This window comes from Vigna unguiculata, chromosome 3 (genome assembly GCF_004118075.2).
Source record: "Vigna unguiculata cultivar IT97K-499-35 chromosome 3, ASM411807v1, whole genome shotgun sequence".
Taxonomy (NCBI): domain Eukaryota; kingdom Viridiplantae; phylum Streptophyta; class Magnoliopsida; order Fabales; family Fabaceae; genus Vigna; species Vigna unguiculata.
Genome location: NC_040281.1, coordinates 56,738,779 through 56,762,536, shown reverse-complemented (window position 1 = coordinate 56,762,536; position 23,758 = coordinate 56,738,779). Strand labels below are relative to the sequence as shown.

The window sequence follows — 23,758 nt, the reverse complement described above, 5'->3', positions numbered from 1 at the left end:
AATAATTAAACATTCTTACTCAATTAGAATGAAAAACATGTTACAAAGATAAGAGGTTTCAATAAATGTAAATAATTAATAATTATCACACTTAAGAACTACTTTCATTTAGCTGTGGTCACAAGTAAACTACATAATATAAACATTTTTTTTTATACAACAAACCAAATCATATAAAAATCTTTATGACTTACCAAGCACATTTTTTATACAACAAATAAAGTTATATAAATCTATTAAACTCTCATCGCATGATATTTTCATTTATGTGGTTTCAATACCAATAGAGTTAGGATATATCCTTCACGAATCCCAAATTTAATACACAATCTAAATATTTCATCATTGAAAATAATTATATTTAATATTTCACATGTTATATAAAAATCATAACATCACACATTTTCATTCATAAAAATACATCAAACTCAATTCAAATGTTATAACTAATTATCAATTACTTTATAATAATATTTAAATACAATATATTAACCATATATAACAAATAGTGAAAGATAAACAATTTTCAGTATTACAAACATTTATAAGTTTATTTTTTTAAAGTTCACAAAATACTTTTTCACCTAGTCATCACTTGGTTCACTCAGTGAATTAAACACATGTTGGATTCGTTCAAACATTTTGCTCATCCAACCAAATGTGTTAACACACTTAATGAATTTGGTTCTCTCATTAAAAATTTTGCTTATCCAACAAAAATCTTTTAGGAGTTTTCAAAATAATTCCCCCAATGAAATTTAAATCATCTATTGATCAAACCTCACAAATTTTTAATTAAATGAATTTTAACCCAACAACTTTGTATAATTTATAAAATTTACAAAATATAACAAAGAGTCTAATTGCTTCAAAATGTTTCTTCATTTCTTATATCTAACATAGACTATTTTGTTTTAAAATAACATAAAATTAAATCAATATGATTCACTTGTAATATTTTTATTTTTCACTACTGAATAAGACATAACATATTGATCTCAACATTCAAACAATTTTAATATGTTCAAATAACAACAATTCTTAGATAAAAACAAACACTATGACCATGCCACCATCACTTCTAAATTATTTATCCTAACTTACTATCATAATTTAATTAGCTAAAAGACTTTTTCTCAAGCTTAAAAACTTATACATAGAAGATTACGATAAATAATTTGAACATACTCTTTATTATCCTAAACAAACAAATATCTATCTTTAGTCTAGAAGGACCACATGCAATGCAAAACTCCCAACCTCCAATCTCCATGTATCAAAAACTTTTAAAAACCAACTAAAAAAAATGGACAAAAAAAACTTACTTTAATTACTTTTTATAGACTAAACTTACTTTGTTCTCTACCAACTTCTTAAAATAAACTATGATGCACAAATAAGATAAAAATAAACTATTGTTGGAGAGACATAGATTTTTGTGAAATGATTTAAGTTATTTCTTTTCTCTGCTCATACATTTTATACTTAAATTATAAAATATTAATTCTTTATCTCAATTATATAACTTTTACTCTTAAACAATTTAACGGCGGTTATAATTTTATCTTTCCAACGTATCACTACAAATATTTAAAAATTACATTCAATTTGTTTTCAATATTGAAAAAATTAATTATCACCAAAGATAATTAACAAAAATTACTAAATTAATAATAATTTATATTTTACATTAGTTTACACAATATTAATTAATATTTATTTTTATTCAAACCATTATATTTGTTTACTTTTTTATAATGGAAAATTAAAATTCTACTTTTCCTCATAAATTTTAATTTAAAAAATTCCTCCTCTTTCTTCTTAGAAACAATTACAAAGGCAGAGAAATCAAATCATGAGTCGGAATTCAGAAAATTGAAGTTCAACCGGTCTATACTAGCGTTGTGCAAAGAGCTGTCAAAACGGATAATCCGATTCGGACTAACTCGATCTACCACGAGTTGATTATTTAGTGAACCAATCCAATATGGTTCACTTATTTGTGAACCAAAAAAATTTGAACCCGACCCGACTCACCACGGATTGGTGAGATTAAACGGGTTGACTCACAGGCTCACTTAATTAAAAAAATATTTTTTTAAATTTTGTTTAGTCAAAACTAAATTATAATTATAATTAAAATCTAAATAAACTTCAATATAATCCAAATACAAACTAAAATCACAAAAATACCAAATTAGCTATGTGTTAACTAAAAAAATAACCTAACTTAACTTAAATGCAAAATCCAACTTAACAAATAATATTTGTGTAACCCTTTATTTACGAGTTGGTAAATTAACCCGGCTCACCACAAGTTCAATCTGAATAAACTAAATAAAAAGTTAATTATATTAAAATTTATAAAAAAATTTCCATCCAATCCAACTCAAATCGAACGTCGGTGAATTTTACTCGCGGATTATCTGGTTGTGCATATTTAAAAATTCAATCCTAATAAATACGTCTAAAGGAAAATAAAATAAAGTGTGGAGGTCTATTCAGGAATTTTTTAATTAGATTTATTTTCAAAAAGATAAATCTATATAAATTCAGCACAGGCATCTCCTCTGGTCCACAATTGAACCTTTTATTTTTCTGGAAGCAACTCTCGTCTTGTAACTATTGGCAATTCTCGTCCATGTCTTCATGAATTTCTTCTTTTACAAGAAAACATGTGCAACAGTTGCATTCAACATTTTGACTTAAGAATTTAAATAAACAATATTATTTCCGCCAAGAAGAAAAATAAAAAAACTGTGGCAAAAAAACTACTACATCTCAAGGGTATTTTTAAAACAAATAAAAAGATTACCAATATCAAGGTTAAATATATCCAATAAACTGATAGCTCACTGCAACAAAACAAAACTCATAATAACTAACTGTTTCTTTCTCGTTCACCAAAAACACAGCTTAAAATATGAACACTGTCTAGTTGTCTCTTACCACAACAACAAATTTCTGCTTCTATATGATGGTAACAAACATGTTGTTCGATTCATCTTCAGACACATATGGAGTAAGTTTGTCGGATAATAGAGAAATGATTAAAAATGAAAACAAGTAAAAATAAAATAAAACAAAAATTATTGGAAAAATAGCAAGTAAAAATGAATGAAAAACAAATTTTAGTTGTGTGCGTGGCGCACACGAGACTTAGAAGAGTGAATGGGCATAAAATTTCTAAATATGAATTTGATGATTTTGGAAAAATCAAAGTTGCACGCTGAGGACACACGACACCCACAACACAAGTAAGTTGGAGGAAACAAATTCCCAATTTTCTTTCTTTAATTTTCATTAATTATCTGTCACAAACCAAACCTCATCCATGGCGTCTCTTCTCCGCTGCAACGGTCTTTCCCTTTCCCCCTTACCTCCGCAACCCACGCGCCGCCCCAAATCCCTTCTCCCCCAAACCCTAAACATCAAACCCCCAAAACCTTCGCGCCACGTTACGGTGCGCGCCGAGGTCAAAGAGACCGCCGCAGCAACCGCCACTTCCTCCGACGAGAAGATCCGTGAAATCCTCCGCAACCGCGACTATGATAAGAAGTTCGGATTCAGCATGGACATCGATTCCTTCTCAATCCCTAAAGGCCTCTCGAAAGAAACCATTCGTCTGATCTCGTCCCTGAAAGAGGAACCTCAATGGATGTTGGAATTCCGCTTGAAGGCGTTTGACAAATTCCTGTCCATGAAACTCCCTACCTGGTCCGACAACAGGTATCCTCCCATCGATTTTCAGGATATCTGCTACTACTCGGCTCCCAAGAAGAAACCCTCTCTGCAATCCCTCCAAGACGCCGATCCCGAACTCCTCCGCTACTTCGACAAGCTCGGCGTCCCTCTCAACGAACAGAAGCGTCTCGCCAACGTCGCCGTCGACGCCGTCCTCGACAGCGTCTCCATCGCCACCACCCACCGCAAAACCCTCGAGAAGGCCGGGGTCATATTCTGCTCCATCTCCGAGGCTATTAAGGAGTACCCCGAGTTAGTCCGCAAGTACTTAGGGAGGGTCGTGCCCTCCGATGACAACTACTACGCCGCGTTGAACTCCGCCGTCTTCAGCGACGGGTCGTTCTGCTACATTCCCAAAGACACCAAGTGCCCGATGCAGATCTCCACCTACTTCAGAATCAACGCGCTGGAAACGGGGCAGTTTGAGCGGACTTTGATCGTCGCCGACGACAGGAGCTTTGTGGAGTATTTGGAAGGGTGCACTGCGCCGTCTTATGACCGGAACCAGCTCCACGCGGCGGTGGTGGAGTTGTACTGTGGGGAGGGGGCGGAGATAAAGTACTCCACGGTGCAGAATTGGTACGCTGGGGATGAGAATGGGAACGGTGGGGTTTACAATTTTGTGACGAAGAGAGGGGTTTGTGACGGGGCGCGGTCGAAGATATCGTGGACGCAGGTGGAGACGGGTTCTGCTATCACGTGGAAGTATCCGAGTGTTGTGTTGGAGGGAGATGACAGTGTTGGGGAGTTCTATTCTGTTGCTTTGACGAATAACTATCAGCAGGCTGATACAGGGACCAAGATGATACACAAAGGGAAGAACACAAGGAGTAGGATTATCTCCAAGGGTATATCGGTTGGACATTCCAGGAACTGTTATAGAGGGCTGGTTCAGGTTCTGTCCAAGGCGGACAATGCGCGAAACTCGTCTCAGTGTGACTCCATGCTTATTGGGGACAAAGCAGCTGCCAATACCTATCCTTACATTCAGGTTTGTTTTTGCTTTTCTTGTGTTTTGTTTGTCTTGCTGGAATGATTTTAGGTAGGTTGTTTTGATAAACAAAGTGGTATTGTGTGATTTATGTTGCTGACTTTACCTACTGGAATAGGCTTTTGTTGTAGCTGTTGGTTGGAATCAGAGGAAATGTTTATTTATTTATTTTTTTGGATAGAATAGGAAGGGGTGAATGCAAGAGGATAAACAATAGTCTAGAACTAAGGAAATCATTATTTTGGACTTTGATGGTATTAGAGTTTATATCTAAGCTTGTTGTTTAATCTATCTTAACCGTTAGTAGAACCCACACTAATGTGCGGTCTTGTGAAACTTCACATTTAAAAATGTTGAATCCTCAATGAGAAGGAATGTGCCGGAGATTTGATATAATCAAACTAAAGTGGAGAGAGGGTTTGTAACGTTGAATTAGACTTACACCAGAGTTTTGGTTACAAAACCAAACAGAAGGTCATCAATTTTTTTGGAGTTATTCTTTCCAAAAGCATATTGTTATGCAGTTTCCCTGCCTCACCTAACCCGCATCACTTCCCATTTTGTTTTGTCTTTCTTTATTTTCTCCTGCTTCCATATTTGCCATGATACTTTTGTTTTGCTAAAGCAACCACGATTACTTTGTAGGTGAAAAATCCAACGGCAAGAATTGAACATGAAGCCAGTACATCCAAAATTGGGGAAGATCAACTGTTCTATTTTCAACAAAGGGGAATAGACTATGAAAAAGCAATGGCCGCAATGATCTCCGGATTTTGCCGTGATGTCTTTAATGAGCTTCCTGATGAATTTGGTTCCGAGGTGAACCAACTCATGAGCTTGAAACTGGAGGGCTCAGTAGGTTAAACAGTTTGTTAAGCACATTATTTGGAATTTGCTCAGGCCATTTGTTCTTGAAGTTGTACAAGGCCATAGAGGTGCTGCATTCGGAAGGATGTGTACATGCTGTATATAGATGTTGTCTTCAAGTTTACCACAAAAGGGCCCTCAAGCATTACCAATTTTCTACCTTAATAAGTAATCACTGTAATCCTATAATTTTGTTTGTGGATTTACTCTGGATTACCAGTTCTTTAATGTAACTCAGTGTTTTAGAGGTATTGACAGAATCTGTTAGTATCATGGCTTCAGCAGTTACTGGTGGTACATTGTTATTTCCTTTACGAGGGAAAGACATATCCCACGTTGTCATAATAAAATAATATATTTCTACATTCACAGCCTGACTGTTCAGTGTCCAGTAATTCTGTCAAACCATAATATCAGAATTAGTTCTAAATATGCAGATCCTGACAAACAGGCTGGTGCTTCTTTTTCAGATATTTGGTAGAAATATTGCACACTTTAATTCATTTGGAGCATGTCAATCTGTGTCATTCTACGTTGAACACAATTTCAGGATGAGTGGTGGAAAGTGAAATCTGTAATTAATTCCAGTCTGTAAAGTGAATTTTCAGCAACCTCGTCCCTTTCGTTTTATATCTTACTTTGCAGTAAACAAATGTTCATCAATTAATGCATTCAATTGTTCTGATAAGGTAGCTCTACGTGTCTCATAACTTACCAAAGTTTTACTTAAGCTCTTTCCTAGTGATTTCTTATTATTTTACACTATGATTTCTTATTATTTCCAGGGACTATTAAGTGTATACATAACTCTGATTCTCTGTTCCACGTGATGGTTGTCCTTCTTATTCAGGTCAAATAGATTACAATGGCAGGATTTGGATACTTCCATGTGCAATTACTCTTTCTTCTCTTCTCTGTTTGTTTAAATATTGTAGCCATGTTAAGGTTGGAGATGTTAAAATCCCAACACCCTTTTCTTTTTTAATCCACCCTTGGTTAGTTCACCTTTGCAGGACCTCAACACACATTTAACCACAAACAAAGTGCCATCACAAAAAACAAACAAACAAAAAGATCACTCACCAATCACACATGATTTGAGAAACAGAGACACAAAAAGCTAGCCATAGTGAAAAAAAAAAATGAAACTCAAGTATTTCATGATATTTTGAAGAGAATTTAGTGAAGAGATGCCATAATAATAAAATATAAGAATGAAATATGAATTAATTTTATATAATAAAATAATAATACTTTCAACTCAACTTTAAAATAAGAAATTTCTAACTTCTTTCCATATTATTTAGTTTTTTTTACTCGATCTGAGATTATATTTAATTTTGAATTCTATAAAGTCATTGATATAAGATGAAAATTCACAAATTTATTTCTTTAAAGTTGAAGTTTCGAGTTTTTATGTGAGTTGAAATCACATTATGGGTATTTTTTTTTTCGTTTTCTCTTTTGAAAGACCTTTCACTTTCACTCAACTGATATTTTATGAATTTAGTTTCTTAGAAGGACCTAAGTAATGACATGTTTCATTATAGTAAGATTGTAATTGTTTTTATGCCTTGGAGTTTAGAGTTGGCACTTGTACACTAAATAACCCACTTCTCATTAAATTAATAAAGACCTTGATGGAAGGACCAACATGCTCAATAGTGAAAAAGTTTAGAAACTTGAATGTCATGTTTTTATTCTGAATCTACCTGGTACAATGATCCACTTTTTTAAATTCATTAAAATTATTAAGAATAATATGGGTGATTACCTTCCTTCTTATTAGAATTAAATGTAATTAAACTCCAAACATTTGATTTTGAATTTATTAAATATTTATTTCCAATATATTAATGACTTTTTACTTTATTAGTTAAAACTTAATTGACATTTAAAAATACTTCCAAACTTAAAAATGTTGGAAAGAGAATACCCAATTGAAGTTAATCTTAATTAGGCGTTTTTTAAACTCTTCCTGTAACGTTGATTGAGTAATTATAATTATTAAATCATAATTAATTGTTTGCAAAATTAATAAATATGAATCTTGTCACACGAGCAGTTTATTTTAACTGAACTTTCAATTATGGCTTTTTAATTGTTAGCTTATATTTGTTTAAAAAAACTATTAACTCTCCATGTATTGTTGGTATTTTTTTTTTGGATGTTTTACTTTGGTACCATGTAGCAGTTCTCTAAAGATTAATAAATTATTAAATATATTAATATACAACAGTTGAATTTAAAATTCATGTTACCAGCAACGATAAAGGACAATGCTAAATTATTCACATCTTTAATAAGACAACAATAGTTTAAACTCTAAAAAGAAACAATCCTAGGAAAAAGACAACATATTCAACTTCCACATTGAACAAATTGCAAGTCCTCATAATTATTTAAAAAAAAACGATTAGTTCAATGCATATTAAACCTAATTGTAATTAGTTAGGCCATGACCTATTGTGTAGATATAGAATCTAGGCCAAAGAAAAAAGAAGAAGAAGCAATTATTGTTTATGAATTCACTTTTAATTCGAAATCTCAATACATTAAACTTATAATTTTTTTATGATATTTAATTTTATTATTTTTATATAATGTGAGATTTAAAATTATATTTTTGTATTATTTCCAAGAATCATTATACGATAATATAAAGAAGACTTATACAAGATTACTTGTGGTACTGTCTTTCTGATTTTGTTTTTTTTTTTCAAGTGTAAGAGTTGTGAAGAATGACGTAGATGAGTTGTACAAGATCTCTGTTATTCATATTTAAGTCTTACTAGTGAAAAAAAAAATGAAAGTTATTACTTTAGGGGCAAGAAAGCATTGCCACACACAGAAATGTGGTGTGTAGTTACCAGCTTTTCTTTCTTTTTCTATCCCCGACATGCTTTTTCACTTTTCCTATCTACCATTTCAGTGCACTCGAATCTTTCTCTACCAACCGATCTCTCTCTCACTCTCACCTCTAATTTTTTTTTTATAAAAAATTCGGAAAATAATTTTTGATAATTTTTTCTTAAATTTTAAGTGTCATCTTCTAAGTGATTTTTTATTTTTTTTTTCATTTTCAATATTCAAAAACTACGTAGAAAATGACACATCATATTGTAAGAAAAAGTTATCTAAATTTAGTAGTCAAAATATCATTGTCCAAAAATTTCAAACCAAAACTTATCTACAAATGTAAAACAACGAGTGGAGAATGATGTTTCGTGTTTTTAAAATTTTATGTGGGTGGCTATAGGTTTATCGTTTTGTTCAATTACTCTTATATTGTCATGTTTTTTTTTTTTTTTTCTACTTGTATTCGTTTGCTTGTCTTTTTACCTTGTTCTCTTCTGTGACATTGTTTTGTATTTGATTTTTAGTTATTTTATCTCCTTTGCGATCTGAGCATGTTTTGTTGTCCTTGTTTACAATTTAATGATTTTTTATGCTTTAATAATGTAACTAACTATCTAGTATCATTCTTCTACTCTAAATGTGACAAATTGAGTGTTTACTTACCAGATGGTGTTGAGATCATACTTTTTCAGAAAATCATACCAAAATTAGATGAGAACTTTTGAAATCATTATTGCTAATTAAGTTGGATGAGGAAAGGAACAATCGTACACTTTATGTGAAAGGTGAACTTGTAGTTGTTGTCGCTTCGCATGATTATGAAGGTTGTCAATTAATGGTTAATTCATTAGCAACACAGGAATATAGAATGGACCCACCATATACAAAAATAAAGAAAAAGAAAAATACTTGTCATGGGATATATCAGATTCTGAGTTCAGTTAAGAAGCTCACGTTATGTGATTTTTTTTTTATGACAAATGCTTTAGTGGCGTTAACGTGAAGGCTATGAAAAATCATTCTTCCACATTACAAAAGAGCAGCAACAACACGACTTCGTTTTCTTCCATTCCAAACTTCCTTGCTGTCTGTTACATTGTGTTTTGGTTTTCCTTGCAGTTGCAAAGTTTGAAGCTTTTTTACATAACTCGTCACCCAGATAAGTTTATTTCTCTTCCCAAATCCTGGGTTTTGTTTCACCTTTTCTGAAGTCTGTCTCTGAAATAGAGTTTGTATTCGCTCAAACAAATAATAATTGAGAGAGAAGGATGCGTCTGTGTTGAATATCTGTGTCACTTGAACCATTGTGACAAGAGGACAACCCAGTCAATTTTCATTGGCACCACTTTGAGATTTTGAACTTGTTCCGGTCAAAGATTGCTTGATTTTTGTTATATTGTCCACCATTTCCTTGGGTTTTGGATGATGCCATGTTAGTTATATCTGAAGGTCTTTCATGTTAGATTGCCTCTATATTTCTTTTCTTTTTGGAATACCTTGTTATTGGTTTTCTTGTGTTCTTGGTTTGACTGGAATAAACTGAGTAGTGTGGTGTAAGAGTGGGAAAATGGGAAAGAAAACGAAGCAAGTAGGAGAGACAAGGGAGGATACTAAAATGGGAGATAGCAGTCCCAAAGCTTATGACAATGATACTATGGTGTTCATATCCATGTCTCAAGAATTGAAGAATGAGGGAAACAAGCTGTTCCAAAAGAGGGATCTAGAAGGAGCAATGTTAAAATATGAGAAAGCCCTGAAGTTACTTCCGAGAAATCATATTGATGTGTCCTATCTGAGGAGCAACATGGCTGCATGTTATATGCAGATGGGGGTCAGTGAGTTTCCAAGGGCTATTCATGAATGTGATTTGGCTCTTGTAGTGACACCCAAATATAGCAAAGCACTGTTGAAGAGAGCAAGGTGCTATGAAGCTTTAAATAGGCTGGATTTAGCTCTAAGAGATGTCAGCACTGTTCTGAAGATGGAACCAAATAATGCCATGGCATTAGAGATCTCAGAAAAGGTGAAAAATGCACTTGAAGAGAAAGGATTGAGAGTTAACGATACAATAATTGAGTTGCCTCCAAATTATGTTGAAACTCCAAGTGCCTTGACTCCAGAAAAGGTAGTGAAAGAGAATATGCGGAAGAAGGGCTATGAGGAGGAAAAGAAGGCTCCGAATGACAAAATTCTAGAAAGGAAAACCGAGGAGAAGAAGATCAACACATCCAAGAAGAAGAAGGCCAAGGAAAAAAATGATGAGAAGAAGGCTGATATAAAGGAAGTTATAGAGGAAAGAAGTAATGGTAGAAGGGAACATGTTCCTAACAAAACAGTTAAACTTATTTTTGGTGATGATATACGGTGTGCTGAACTTCCTATCAATTGTAGCCTCTTCCAGTTGAGAGAAGTTATTCAAGATCGATTCTCGAGCCTAGGAGCTGTTCTTGTCAAATACAGGGACCAAGAAGGTGATTTAGTCACAATCACTTCTGATGATGAATTAAGAAGGGTTGAAACAGGATCTCATAGTTGTATCAGACTGTACATAGTAGAAGCCACTCCTGAGCAGGATCCACTTTTTGAGAAATTTAAAGTGAAGGAGGGGGAAGTTGTTGGTATTAACATTGCAGTTGAGAATGGTTGTGTGGGAAAAGCAAATGGAACTGTTAGCTCTTCTTGCATTGAGGATTGGATAATTCAGTTTGCCAAATTGTTCAAGAACCATGTTGGTTTTGAATGTGACAGATATTTGGATTTTCACGAACATGGTATGAAGCTCTATTCCGAGGCTATGGAGGAGACTGTTACAGGCGAAGAAGCACAAGGCCTATTTGACATGGCAGGAGATAAGTTCCAAGAGATGACTGCTCTTGCATTGTTCAACTGGGGAAATGTGCATATCTCTAAGGCAAGGAAAAAGGTGTATAAAACAGAAGACTCTTCTAAAGAGCATGTATGCGAACTGATCAAGAGTTCATATGAATGGGCGCTGGAAGAATATTCAAAGGCAGGAGAAAAATATGATGCAGCCATTAAAATTAAGTCAGATTTTCATGAAGGATTTTTGGCTCTGGGGCTGCAGAAGTTTGAGCAAGCAAAACTTTTGTGGTATCATGCACTCAGTAGTAATGTAGACTTATTAACATTGCCTTCCTCTGAGGTTCTCCATCTTTACAACAATGCTGAAGAAAATATGGAGAAAGGAATGCAGATATGGGAAGAATCTGAAAAGCAGAAGTTGAGTAAAATGTCTGATTCAAATTATTCTATATTGGATTTGCAGAAGATGGGGTTGGATGGGGTTTTTCAAAGTATGTCCTTAGAAGAACTTGCAGCACAAGAGGCACATATGAGGTCTCAAATAAATCTCCTATGGGGTACCATTCTGTATGAACGCTCAATTGTGGAGTTCAAATCAGGGCTACCTGTGTGGCATGAAACTCTTGCGGCTTCAGTTGAGAAATTTGAACTTGCAGGAGCTTCTCCAACAGATATAGCTGTAATTTTGAAGAACCACTGTTCAAACAATACTGCAGTAGATGGTATGTTTTCAAGACACTAGAAACTTTTGATATAGCTACTTAGATATAATGCTATACATTCATATATGTTAACTTTTTCACTGTCAGGTCTTGCCTTCAAAATTGATGAAATAGTACAGGCATGGAATGAGATGTACAAAGCTAAAATGTGGAAGAGTGGAGTTCCATCATTTCGTTTGGAACCCTTATTCAGAAGGCGAGTTTCGAAAACTTATCATGCCTTTGAGCTTGCATGAGTTGAATATGTTTCTTCAAGCACTTGAAGAGTGACACGGCCAACAGTCACCATAGCTGCTTCTGTGCCTGAAATGCTATTGTCATCAGAAGGTAACTGGTTAGTTACTTATGTGTTTATTTGTGTAGGAAGAGTTTATGGCTGCATCTTTCAAAAGTGTCTTACAATTTCAGCGTTCATGAGTAGCTGTAGAAAACATTTTCACCTGCATAAAATGTTTTGCTGCTAATGGTTTTAATTTTTACTAGCTAAACTTTACTAGAGCAGCTTCTTTTGCAAATATATTTTACAACGCACAATTTCATGCCTATTTCTCGACCCCGTGACACTTCCTTGTAGTCTTTGGAATTTGTAACTAAACACCACAACAATGGAAACTCCATGACTAGTCATTATTCACCATGAATTTTAGATTTCTCTTATCATATAATGAATGTTGATATCATGTTGTATACACTGTCAATTTGTGCTGTTGTCGTTGTTTATGACCCCGTTTGTCTTAGTGGAGGGACCGATTATTAAATAACTAGTTAAATAATTAGATACATTGAAGTTCTCCAATTTGGTCCTAGAATCACATCATGTTTGTAAAAAATGATGTTTGGTATTCCACTGCAACTTGATGCTCGCAGAGAAAGGTTTAGTTATCTACATGGTTGTCATAGCTTAATTATATTATTCACCCCCCTTGAGTTCTTTTTGTACTTACTCTGTTGATAATATGATTATAGTCGTGTTTGATGACAACCTTGGTTTGTCTATGCTGCAGGTTATTCATACACATTTTAAGAATGTGGGTTCACCAATATACTAGAAATATTCTTTCAATGGTGTTTACATTTCCAAAATCAAAAGGGTCTAGGAGTTTCTATACACCTTGGGAAGATGGCGTTGCAGGAATTACCTTTTACTTAGTTTCTGCTTTTCCTCATTTTCTTTGCCCCTCAATCAGTTCATAGATTTGTAGGATGTTAAATTTGTACCAAAAGCAAGCAACGGGAGATGCATGTTTCTTTATCTTCTGTTATTTATCGAGGTAGTCTCTTTCTGAAAGAGTTTTCCTCCTAGTGCGTTAAACTTACCCGTTGCTGTGCATTTTCTATTTAAATATGACAGATACATATATGTTTCTAATTTCTTCAAGAGTATGATTTGAATTCTAATTGATTAAAAAAATATTCATTAAATATTAATCTGATTTTTCCCTCCCTCAAAGTATGCTATTCTTGTTATTTTCAAAGAATATTCTGCATTATTAAATCTCAAATATTTAATTTTTCGCTAAAAGACTGGCATCGAATAACTGATTTTGACAGGGTTAAGTTAACAACACGAGCAGAATTCTATTTTCACTCAGCTGTAATTCCAACATTGCTATGCCCGCGGCCTGAGACATGGCATGACAATGAAAAACAGTAATATGAATTATAAAACATGGAATGCATCCCACAAATATCAGATATAAACATTAGTCAGTAACTAAAAGCCAGTCACAATTCATTACTTTACGATACAGTAATGAGCATCATCACTCTGGTCCAAACATCCACATACATGAGAATATGCACAGACAATATAGATAGCCCCATCAGGCATCTAAATTCAGGAGAGAAAGGGGGAAAGAAAGATATATGCACAATTATTCTTGGACGGGATAATACAAACATGCAAAATAAGGCATAATTACATTCTTGCATGCCAATTTTATGTACATTTTTCTTAACTATTCAAACAGTGGCCATAAATATGTACAGAGAATTGTTCACCAGATAGATAACAGAATTCTCTCCTTCTGGTTTATTCTGGCCGAAAGCTTATCAAGTTTGGAAGATCAGTCGACTGAAGCTTTTTAATTTCAGAAGCAGTAACCTTGCAAGACTCCAAGGTAAGACTGCGTAAATTCTTTAAAGGCTTCAGATACCGTAGTCCTCCATTGGTTATACGAGAATTTGAAACATTTAGCGACCGCAGTGCTGTCATGCCTGTATTCAGATATAAAAAGAAACATAAGATATATGGGTTAACAAAGTAAGACAAATTTGTATTTGATCCAATTACAGGGCAAGGGGAGGAAGTAAAAAAAAACTAATAGATCCAATTTTCCTTATTTTTCATTTTCATACTTAATTATGATTATCCGGGCACTAAGTTGCCAATGATCAATATGAATTAGGTGTGTTTCAGTAGTGCTTACAGCTAATAACACCTCTGCACAAAAATTGAGCGAAGCGTGCCAATTGCACGTAACATGTGGTGCATAATTAAAATCCAAATTGAACTTGCAAGAGGTAATATATCATTGGCTATCCATTCAAGTTACAACTTTGTGTCTGTTTCCGCCAAACATTTATTTTTGGAAGATGTTTATTGGAATATATAAAGCAATGAAGGGAAGCAGAAAATACCAGATATCAATTCCAAAGTTTTATCTGTCAAGTTGCAATTTTGGGACAGGTTTAGCTGTGTCAGGGAGACGATTTCTCTTATATTTTTTACGCCATCATCAGTTAATCCTCCACCACATATTTCAAGGGACTGCAGGTTCTTGAATGCTGCAAGATGGAGACCAAAATAGGAGCTAAAATTTAAGCCGGCAAGATACCCAGTAATCTTAGCACAGGGTCGTAAACCAGTATTTTCCCATTATTTTTAATCAGTGCTCATTTCTAACAATACACAACAAATGAGAAAAAAGGTGAGTAGGTGTTGAATGGTGTTTCCAAGTAGTACTCCCTCCATATATGGGTGTTTCGGTGTTTGCTCTCAAAGTATAGGCATAAAGAAATGAGCATGGATTTATTGCAGATTCCACTAAGTAAATGGTGTCATTAATTAAGTTAGCAAAAAGAAGAGAAATTAAAATATATACACACACACATAAAGAAACCAAATGTTCTATTTTACATCAATTCTAGAGGGGAACAGGTAAAATAAGATTGCCATCAAGGTCTACAGGCAGAGAAGATTCAACATCAAATTTGTATGTATAAGTGAAAACGTCAGAAAAAATAATCGACTTGCACTAGATAGCTAGATTTTCCACCGCTTGTTTCTCCAGTTAAGCAATTTTAAATTTATTTTCTTGACTGATTACATTTTCATGAAAAAAATCAAAGTGTGCAGCCCAATACCTACGTGATAATCATCAAATTTCCTAAAAAGAAAATGGCAAGAACCCCAATTATTACTGATGCACGTCCATTTCAAATGTAGACTACTCAGTTATATCTTATAAGTTAACAAAGTCAACTAGCAATTAGGTAGGTTAGAGAAATATACTGTAAGTCGTACATCGCAAATATGCAGTTCCATGGTCAGAAATGTGTGCTCCAAAGAGATCCAGTGTTACCAATCCACTCAGACCTGTTAAAGACAATTCCAGTGAGACAGCTAGAATTGAAGCAATCAAGCAAAATTAATCACATAGCCCCAAATAGAAAAGGATCAATACCCCAACTTTTTTCAAATATTTATTTTACTATAACAAACCATCATTGGCGGATGATTTTAAGGGGGGTTTAAGGGTTGGAAAGATGCCGTGAACCCCAAAATATTTTAAAATTCTAATTTTTTAAATTTATACGTATGTAACAGTGAGGATTAAATTAGGAGGATTTCCAATCTCTTTTAACTCACGTCATTTAAGTTTAATAAATATTAAAACATAAAATTAATTGTAATAAAAAATAAAAACTGATGAAATGGATAGAATACAATAGAAGACTTGTTTGTTTTCCTAGCCTACTTAGTTCATTCCCTTTCCATTAAAAAAACAGACTTGTTTTCATTTACAATCTATTGTATTTCATTCCTGAAAAGAAAAAGTAAAACAAACTCATTGTTACCAGTCTTTTATCATCTGTTTTATTTCATTTCTGAAAAAAAAAAGTAACACTGAAAAATTATAATAGTATTTTAATACATGACCTTTCAAGGTTTTTCATGCAATTATATATATATATATATATATATATATATATATAATATCCTAAGAATGTTTGGAATATAAGAAGTTGAATAATTATATTTTATCTTCTTTTCAAGTTCTTTCCCTATGACTCTAACTAATTTAGGTAATGTGTGGTTTTGTAATTTAATTTTTCAATTTCTGTAATTACGTCAATTAAGCTCCTCTGTCAATTTCCTCTTACTTAAAACTTTCAAATTATTTACTAGTTGAATCAAATAAATCCTTTCCAATAATATAAACTCCCCAACTAAAATACAAAATTTCACCAAAAACCAAAAAAGAATCCAAAATTTCCTTTTCTTCAAACCCTCATATCCCATTACCTACCGAGTCCTTTTATGCTTAACAAATTTTCACTTTATTTCTGACATCTAAAGTTTTAAATATTCCATATCCTAAATCAGTCATAAACCCCTAACTGTTTGAATATAAAATAAGATTTGAGGATTTTAAGTTTTAAAATTAGAGGAACCTGATTTGTTTGGAGAAAGTCTTGGGAAACTAAAATCACAAAGTCTCAACTAGAGGGATAAAGGTGTAGTTAAGCCCAAAGAAAAAAAATAAGTGGATAGATGAAAGTGAACATGCTTACCGATAATATTCGAAAGTCCGTTGTCAGTAATCAGTCGGGTGTCCAGGTTAAGTGATTTAAGTTGTGTCAACCTTGACAACCTTTTCAGGCCATTATCAGTTACTGTAGTAAATGACAGATTTAAATCTTCGAGTTTATTTAAACCTGGAAAAAAGCAAGAACCACATAATCAACACATGCATTTTATGTATTGTCAGTAAAGTTCTCCAACAGCACACTGCGTGAGTGTGCAATTGTAGATGTAACTACAAAAAACCTACACAAAACAGACATGCATTTTATGTATTGTCAGTAAAGTTCTCCAACAGCACATTGTGTGAGTGTGCATTTGTAGATGTAACTACAAAAAACCTACACACAAACAGATAAATAAATTTCATATTATGACAGCGTTTAGTTTTAATGAATGAAGTCCTGAAACCATATAATGTTTTGAATTAAATTAAAATCTCATAAACAGCAACCTCATCCTAGTAATGCAGGGCCAGATTGGTAACACTTACGATTTAAATTAAAAAAAATCACTCATATTTGGGTAACTCAAAAGGGATTTCTAAAATTTATCTTCCAATTGATAATAAAACAGTCTCAGATTCCAAGACAGTCTCAGATTTAAAGCAATAATGGTATTAAAGTAAACAGTTTAAATTTTCTTACTAAAATCTGACATGTACAAACTAAATAAGGGGTTATGATATATAGAATACCTCAGACATAGCATTAGTAAGTCGATATTTTCTAACCATGAGGATAGTCTAATTTGAATTTGGTCTGCCAAAAAACTCAAAAATAAAATTTGTATTTTAATTTGAAAACCATATATACAGGATTGTATCAACCAACCTGATATATAACGCAGCCCGCTATTCCCAATGTCAGTGTCAGACAACACCAGACTTTTCAAGAGTGTGAGGCCTGAAAGAACAAATAACTAATAATTTCACACCATAGGTGATACTTCAAATAAAATTATTTAATTCCTAAAATCTCATTTTCATAACCAAAATTTTCCCCCCTCAAAAAGCATTTTGATGGAACAAATTGAGGAAATTAAAATAAAAATTATAAGCAAAACTGAATTAAAACCACCGGTGACCAGACCAAGCACGTGTGTGTGTGTACACACACACACACACACACACACATTCTAAACACAATGTTAAGGCTAAATGCTAGCTTAAATCCCCACGACAATTTTATAAGTGCAATTCAGATATTCAAGTTGGAAGATGCAAAGTTTCACATACATGGATCTTACCATCTCAATTTTTATTGTTTTACAAGATACTTGGGTTTGAATCATCAAAATATGCCATTCAATCATTCAGCTAAAAATGGCAAAAAGGTATATAAAGCCTCAATGCCTCTTGTCAAATCGCCAGGCACAGATCAAGAAAACTTTGAACTAGTATGACAAATCTATTCAAACTTTGAACAATGCAATGACCATATAAATCTAACAAAAGGAAAATGGTTAAATACTTAAATATAGTGCAAACCTGTCAAATTTGCAAGCCCATCATCGCCTATCCTGCAAGAATCCAGATTCAAATACTCCAAATTTGTTAAACCTGTAAAAAGAAAAAAATATTTAGGGATAGTGAACATGCTGTATAAACGATGATTGATGATATTCAACGTCCCAGTAGCAACAATGTGGAATATAAAAACTACTTGTTGAAGGCCCATGAGCACTTAAAAATTTTAAGAGTATAAATATTATGCACCTAATAATTTCCAGGTGCTTTCCAATTTTCAGTTTCGTGTGCCCATTTATATGACTTTTATTAGAAGTTACAACATGAGAGAAGGATAAGATATTATCGAAAAAGGATTTTGTGCAGATGCTATTAACAATAATAACTCATGTACCACACATTAACAGCTACTATAATTTATGATGAATAATGAAGCGAGATATTTGCAGCTAAGATTAGACTTTCGTATTTCCTTTATTTACAAGGACAATGATACTTTAACCCACTTTTTTTGACCCACTTTTAACCCACCACTTCAATCACCATTAGATCATCACATCACATCACTAAGAAAAATAAAAAAAGATGATCTAATGGTGATTAAAGCAATGAGTTAAAAGTGGGTCAAAAAAAGTGGGTTAAAATATCATTTTCCTATTTACAATACATTCACTTCAAAAATTGAATTAGTTCATTAGACATCATCAGTGTTTGATGGACTCTTTAGGAAAATTCAAAATGTATAAAAAGTTTCTCACCTCTCCTTTTGGTTTGTAACAGTCAGGACATTGCAGATAGAAAAACATGAAGATTACATAAAAACACAAAGATAAAAGTCTGCAGAAATAGTGCAAAAGCACTAAAAAAACGAGTTTTTATTGATTTAGGGAAGCAGAATGTGGATAAAATAGTCACTCTTATGAGATATTGATATTTTAAGTACCTTTCAGATGAACTAAAGATGAGTCGGTGATCCTGTTAAAAGCCAGGCTTAACCTCTTCAAGCTTTTAAGACCTGCAGAAAAGGGACATGCTGTAAAACCAAGAATCCAATGATTTGCCGTCCTTAGAGCGAGAAGTAAGAACATGACACCCTAAGTCCTCAAACTGGGTCATTTTATATCAAAATTACCAGCAATTTTCTCAAATCCATCATTGGAGAGACCACATCTGCTGAGATTTAAGCATGCCAAGGAAGCCAAGGCTGTATCAAAAAAATATTGTGTTAAAGATCTAATTAAGAGAATGTAACCATTGGAATACTAAGAAAATGAGTTTCCAAGTTCAAACATAGTCTTTGCCTTTAACAGCAGTTGATTGCGTGCTGGACTAGTCAAATCCTTAATTTTCCAAATAAAAATGACAGGAAGCTCATCAATTGCAGAGTAACTTCCACAAAACAAAACAGCTGTCTAAACTTGAAAAATGAAATGAAATGTCACTTCAATGAATAAATTGAGAATCGATTTTTACCATGAATAGACTCCAAGCATGCACCAGTAAGATTGCATCCTTCAACATTTAATGTGGTAAGCTTCCCCAAACCTGTAAGTAGAAAGAAATGCCTAGATAATGTATAATGTGGAAAACATAATAACCTGGAGCAAACAAAGTCATGAACTTATTCAACATACTAAAACTCTATTTTGGTGATAGTAATGATATGATATTTTCTTTTGAGAATGGATATTGACAACTACAGATGTTATCATGTGTGCAAAATAGCAGCAACGGTCATAGTGTCTTATGACACTTGTAATGGATGACAAAAACTGGAAATATACCTTTTAAATAGGAAATCCCAATATCAGTTATACTGCTGTTGGAAATGTGTAACTCCTTCAAATTTATAAGCTCTGAAACATTATATGTCAACAGTCAGCACAAAAATACCAAGGCCTAGCTTCCTGATTCTAGAAGTAAAAAGAACTGATGATAAATGCGGCAATTGATTTAAGTTGCAAAACCACATGTTTCAGTATAAACTCACGGGTGTATTTTGCATGTAACTGTTGGGTTTGGGTGCAATTGTCATCCCTATTCTGAAGTTATGCATTGGTGAAGGATAGTATTTTTCAGTAGATAATTTCACATGCATCCCCACTAACAAAAGACAAAAGAAAAGTTGTAGAAGTCCTTTTTATAAGAAATTTCACCCCAATCCAAGGCAGCCAATCTTCCTCTAACTCAGAACTTGTAAGTATTTACAAGTACCTCAACCGAAGGAGACAAGTGGGTCCTTAAACCAGGAACTAGTCAAATGCTAAACCTTGTGTTGTCCCATTCAACCAACCCATCAGAGTTAAATTTTCTAGAAGTCTAAACCAAAAATTTCAGGAGAAATATTGCTGCATGTGCAGTTTAAAAGTTTGTCTGGTGTATTCGCTGAAGAAAAATACCATATTTATCCGTGCATTTTTTAATCACCTGAGCAGGCAGACACATAATAGATAGGTTTTTGCGTAAGGCTACTCTTTGGTGTTCCACTCATGATAGCTTTAAGGGGGGCTTATTACTAGAGTGAGTGGAGAGCCCAGAGAAAAAAAGCACAAAAGAAAAAAAATAGAAAGTCAAATTTGGAAATCAATGTTCCCCCGACCCAGTTTTTGGTTATTTGCTAACTAGAAGTGAGAATAAATGCAAGACACTAGATTACAATGCCATGAAAAAGCTGAGGTCACATAACTAACAAATGAACGAGACACAGTAATACTGCCTTTGTACAACATAAATAAACCTGAAATGCAATAACTATGATAAAAACCATATCACCTTATGATCAGTACCTGAGATAGACTTCATGTCTGAATCCGTAACACATTTACAGCATCCAATATTGAGGTACTCAAGCTTTTTCAAACCTGTATTATTGAAACACAAATTAAACCTATAACTTAGTAATTTCACAATCATGCTGTATAAAAGGGCATTCTAAGTAGGATATCATTTGCCAATATCTGAATAATGAGCTCCTTAACTTATACCCCCCTCCCCCCATAAAACGATTAAATGAAGTAGAACTTGTCATCACCAATAAGCACAGGCAAGGCAACAGCAACCACCCCAATTAACCAATAACGATGAAAATCCATCATCACCTTAACTTCAAAGTCATGTGAGATTGATTATAAAATATCAATTACATCAGAATTAAGTTAACTTGCATTGCATATAAATGACCAAAAATGAAGGATAGCAGCAACCTTTAAGATGAACAAATCCACCGTGAATTTCTGAACACCTCTCAAGGTCCAACTTCTCTAAATTAAATAAGTTGGAGAAAGCGCGCATTCCATCAGGCTTGACACTGCTGCTCTTCCTGATACTCAAGGTATCCAAGTTTGAAAGACCTACAGAAACAAATTGGCATTCTTAATCGTTTATATTAATCAGACAGAACTCTTAAATTAATCCATTTGTTACCAAAGATTCAGAACAAATAATGTTATTCAAATCATAGCGCGCAATTCCAATTTTACATAATGTTCAATCAAGATTTATTTTCATCATTTATATTCTACAGCCATTATAAGGAAAAATAACATTAATTAATCTAAGAATAATTATGCAGGGTATACCACAAGCAAAGACGCAAAATAAAAATACAGAAATTTTACTTTAACTAATTTGAATGATTTGTATGTTCATAAAAAAACTATACGTGTTCTGGTCAGAAAAACTGATCACAAGAATAGTAACTATACCACTAATGTGCTTGAGCCCATATTCTGAAAATTGATCACAGTAATTGAGAGTCAATGCTTGAAGATTTGAGCAATCCTTTAGGAGTCGTAGTCCATTATCTGTCAACTGAGAACCAGAAACATCAACTGAAAGTAAAGACAACCCTTGGGAAGAGATGACATCCATCCAATTATCATCCACTCCACTATATTCACCCAGGTCAATATCCTGCATGCAGAGCAAATAACATATAAATAGGGTCATATTTGTAACAGAAATTTGTATGCAGGAAAGTAGGATCAAGGCAACGCTTCCAATTTCACCAAGCATCTAAACCAGTACCTGAAGAGCACAATCTCGGAAAGCTTCGAGAGAAGCTTCTGTCAGGCAGTGAGAATCGACCAAATCATTGAAGATCTGCTGGCTAATGTCTCTTGGAAGAACAGAAAAGGAATCATATTTGTGAAAATCCTGTTATAACTCAAAACATGTGAATCAAGTAACCATGTAAGGTTAAAAAATAACAAAATCAAAAAAAAAAAAAAACAAGGTGAAAAAAAACATGCACCTCGCGTATCCTGTTTATGCACAAATCCATGAGGGAGGGACAGGTTCCCACTCCGGGACATTGATTGGACTTGGAACGTAAACTCCTGGGCCTCGACCATTTTATGCTGCCACTTCTACAATACCTTCCCGAAATCCCTCTGTGTAAATCATCTTCCACCACGTGTTGATCTCTCTTCCTAGAGCAGATACCCCCCATCACTCAACTGCCGATAGATACCCTCCGATCACATACGCATATAAAATATGCCAAAGAAAGTCAAGCTCCCATCCCACTTCAACGATTTTCTGGTGTTGTCGGACTGAAATGCATGAACAAACACATCAAATAAATAAAACAAACTCTGTCAAACTAACCACAGTTAATGTTTTGGGGGAAAAGGTCACCGCAGAATTACTCATGTTGATCATTGATCCTTGATCAAGCAACCACACCACAATTAATTTCGACCAAACAGAATAATATCAAACCCACAAAACACTAATAGTAACAGACAAAAAAATAAAAATAAAAAACACGTCGATTAACTTTTACGGCAACTGAAATTAATTTATAGGTACTACTACTACAGTGACGACCAGGAAGAGAAACAACACTGAAGAAAAAACTACTTCACGATCAAGATGATTCCTCCGTTATTATTATTATTTAAATTGTCAGTGTACAGAAGCAGTGACTGCACCTTCTTCCAGGACAAGATAAAGTAATCTTAAGGTTTATCGATTCTTTAGCATTATTAAAAACACGAAATACGAAAGAAGAAAAAAGAAAGTGATGGTGTAGCGTTAGGTTTGATGAGAGACCTTTGAAACGGAGAAAGAGAGAGAGAGAAGATTGAGGTGTGTAACAGAATGGCGACAGAAGAAGGATTTTGTTGAGAGAGATGAAATTTGGAGAAGAGAAAAGAAGAGAAGAGAAGAAAAGCGTGAGGAAGTGAAGCAGGAGAAAAGGAGGGTGATAGAAGACACGTGGCAGTAGGAGCGAAGTGAGAGAGTGTAGAGATAAGAATAGAGGAGAAGAGTGGGGTCATACTCGTGCATGCGGGTCCCACGTCCGCCCCTTCCGCTCTCTCACTCTTCCTCTTTCTTCCCTTCTATTATTCCCATAAATCCCAAATAATTATTTATAATAAATTTAATATATCAAAATTTTTAACATAAACATATTCTAATTTTACGTTAAAATTCATATATTAATAAAAACGTACTTAACCTTTATTTTTATT

General features: G+C 33.7%; 3 protein-coding genes across 5 annotated transcripts; 2 read left to right on the top strand and 1 right to left on the bottom strand.

Moving 5' to 3' along the window:
- The first annotated feature begins 3,212 nt into the window (after positions 1 to 3,212).
- LOC114177892 (UPF0051 protein ABCI8, chloroplastic) lies at positions 3,213 to 5,976 on the top strand. Its single transcript, XM_028063482.1, has 2 exons — positions 3,213 to 4,735; positions 5,381 to 5,976. The coding sequence occupies exons 1-2, from the start codon at positions 3,335 to 3,337 to the stop codon at positions 5,597 to 5,599; spliced, it is 1,620 nt and encodes a 539-aa protein (XP_027919283.1). The 5' UTR covers positions 3,213 to 3,334; the 3' UTR covers positions 5,600 to 5,976.
- A 3,462-nt stretch (positions 5,977 to 9,438) lies between these two features.
- Positions 9,439 to 13,867, top strand: LOC114175723 (protein PHOX1-like). The gene is made up of 3 exons (XM_028060506.1): positions 9,439 to 12,006; positions 12,094 to 12,333; positions 13,011 to 13,867. Exons 1-2 carry the CDS (start codon positions 10,029 to 10,031, stop codon positions 12,240 to 12,242), a joined length of 2,127 nt encoding a protein of 708 aa, XP_027916307.1. The 5' UTR covers positions 9,439 to 10,028; the 3' UTR covers positions 12,243 to 12,333; positions 13,011 to 13,867.
- On the bottom strand, positions 13,686 to 23,522 carry LOC114175724 (F-box/LRR-repeat protein 14-like). 3 transcript variants are annotated; one of them, XM_028060508.1, is made up of 16 exons: positions 23,337 to 23,522; positions 22,534 to 22,834; positions 22,308 to 22,436; positions 21,986 to 22,193; positions 21,485 to 21,631; positions 21,068 to 21,142; positions 20,066 to 20,137; positions 19,755 to 19,826; positions 19,414 to 19,485; positions 19,225 to 19,296; positions 18,303 to 18,374; positions 17,647 to 17,718; positions 16,804 to 16,947; positions 15,533 to 15,604; positions 14,647 to 14,793; positions 13,686 to 14,223 (listed from the first exon to the last, which is right to left on the bottom strand). In XM_028060508.1, exons 2-16 carry the CDS (start codon positions 22,729 to 22,731, stop codon positions 14,039 to 14,041), a joined length of 1,737 nt encoding a protein of 578 aa, XP_027916309.1. In that variant the 5' UTR covers positions 22,732 to 22,834; positions 23,337 to 23,522; the 3' UTR covers positions 13,686 to 14,038. The 3 variants fall into 3 exon arrangements, with proteins under 3 accessions (XP_027916309.1, XP_027916311.1, XP_027916310.1); XM_028060510.1 differs by lacking the exon at positions 23,337 to 23,522 and adding an exon at positions 23,216 to 23,237; XM_028060509.1 differs by lacking the exon at positions 23,337 to 23,522 and adding an exon at positions 22,920 to 23,189.
- Between the last annotated feature and the right edge of the window lie 236 nt (positions 23,523 to 23,758).

Excerpts from the sequence above, each read along its gene's own strand:
- LOC114175724 (XM_028060508.1), bottom strand. The coding sequence starts at position 22,731 with ATGGGGGGTATCTGCTCTAGGAAGAGAGATCAACACGTGGTGGAAGAT. Across the intron at positions 19,297-19,413 it reads TGGATTTGAGAAAATTGCTG|GTCTTAAAAGCTTGAAGAGG; the intron begins GTAATTTTGATA and ends CCTTTTCTGCAG. Across the intron at positions 18,375-19,224 it reads ATCTTTAGTTCATCTGAAAG|GTTTAACAAATTTGGAGTAT; the intron begins GTACTTAAAATA and ends TTCTTTTTACAG.
- LOC114177892 (XM_028063482.1), top strand. The coding sequence starts at position 3,335 with ATGGCGTCTCTTCTCCGCTGCAACGGTCTTTCCCTTTCCCCCTTACCT. Across the intron at positions 4,736-5,380 it reads ATACCTATCCTTACATTCAG|GTGAAAAATCCAACGGCAAG; the intron begins GTTTGTTTTTGC and ends ATTACTTTGTAG.
- LOC114175723 (XM_028060506.1), top strand. The coding sequence starts at position 10,029 with ATGGGAAAGAAAACGAAGCAAGTAGGAGAGACAAGGGAGGATACTAAA. Across the intron at positions 12,007-12,093 it reads AAACAATACTGCAGTAGATG|GTCTTGCCTTCAAAATTGAT; the intron begins GTATGTTTTCAA and ends TTTCACTGTCAG.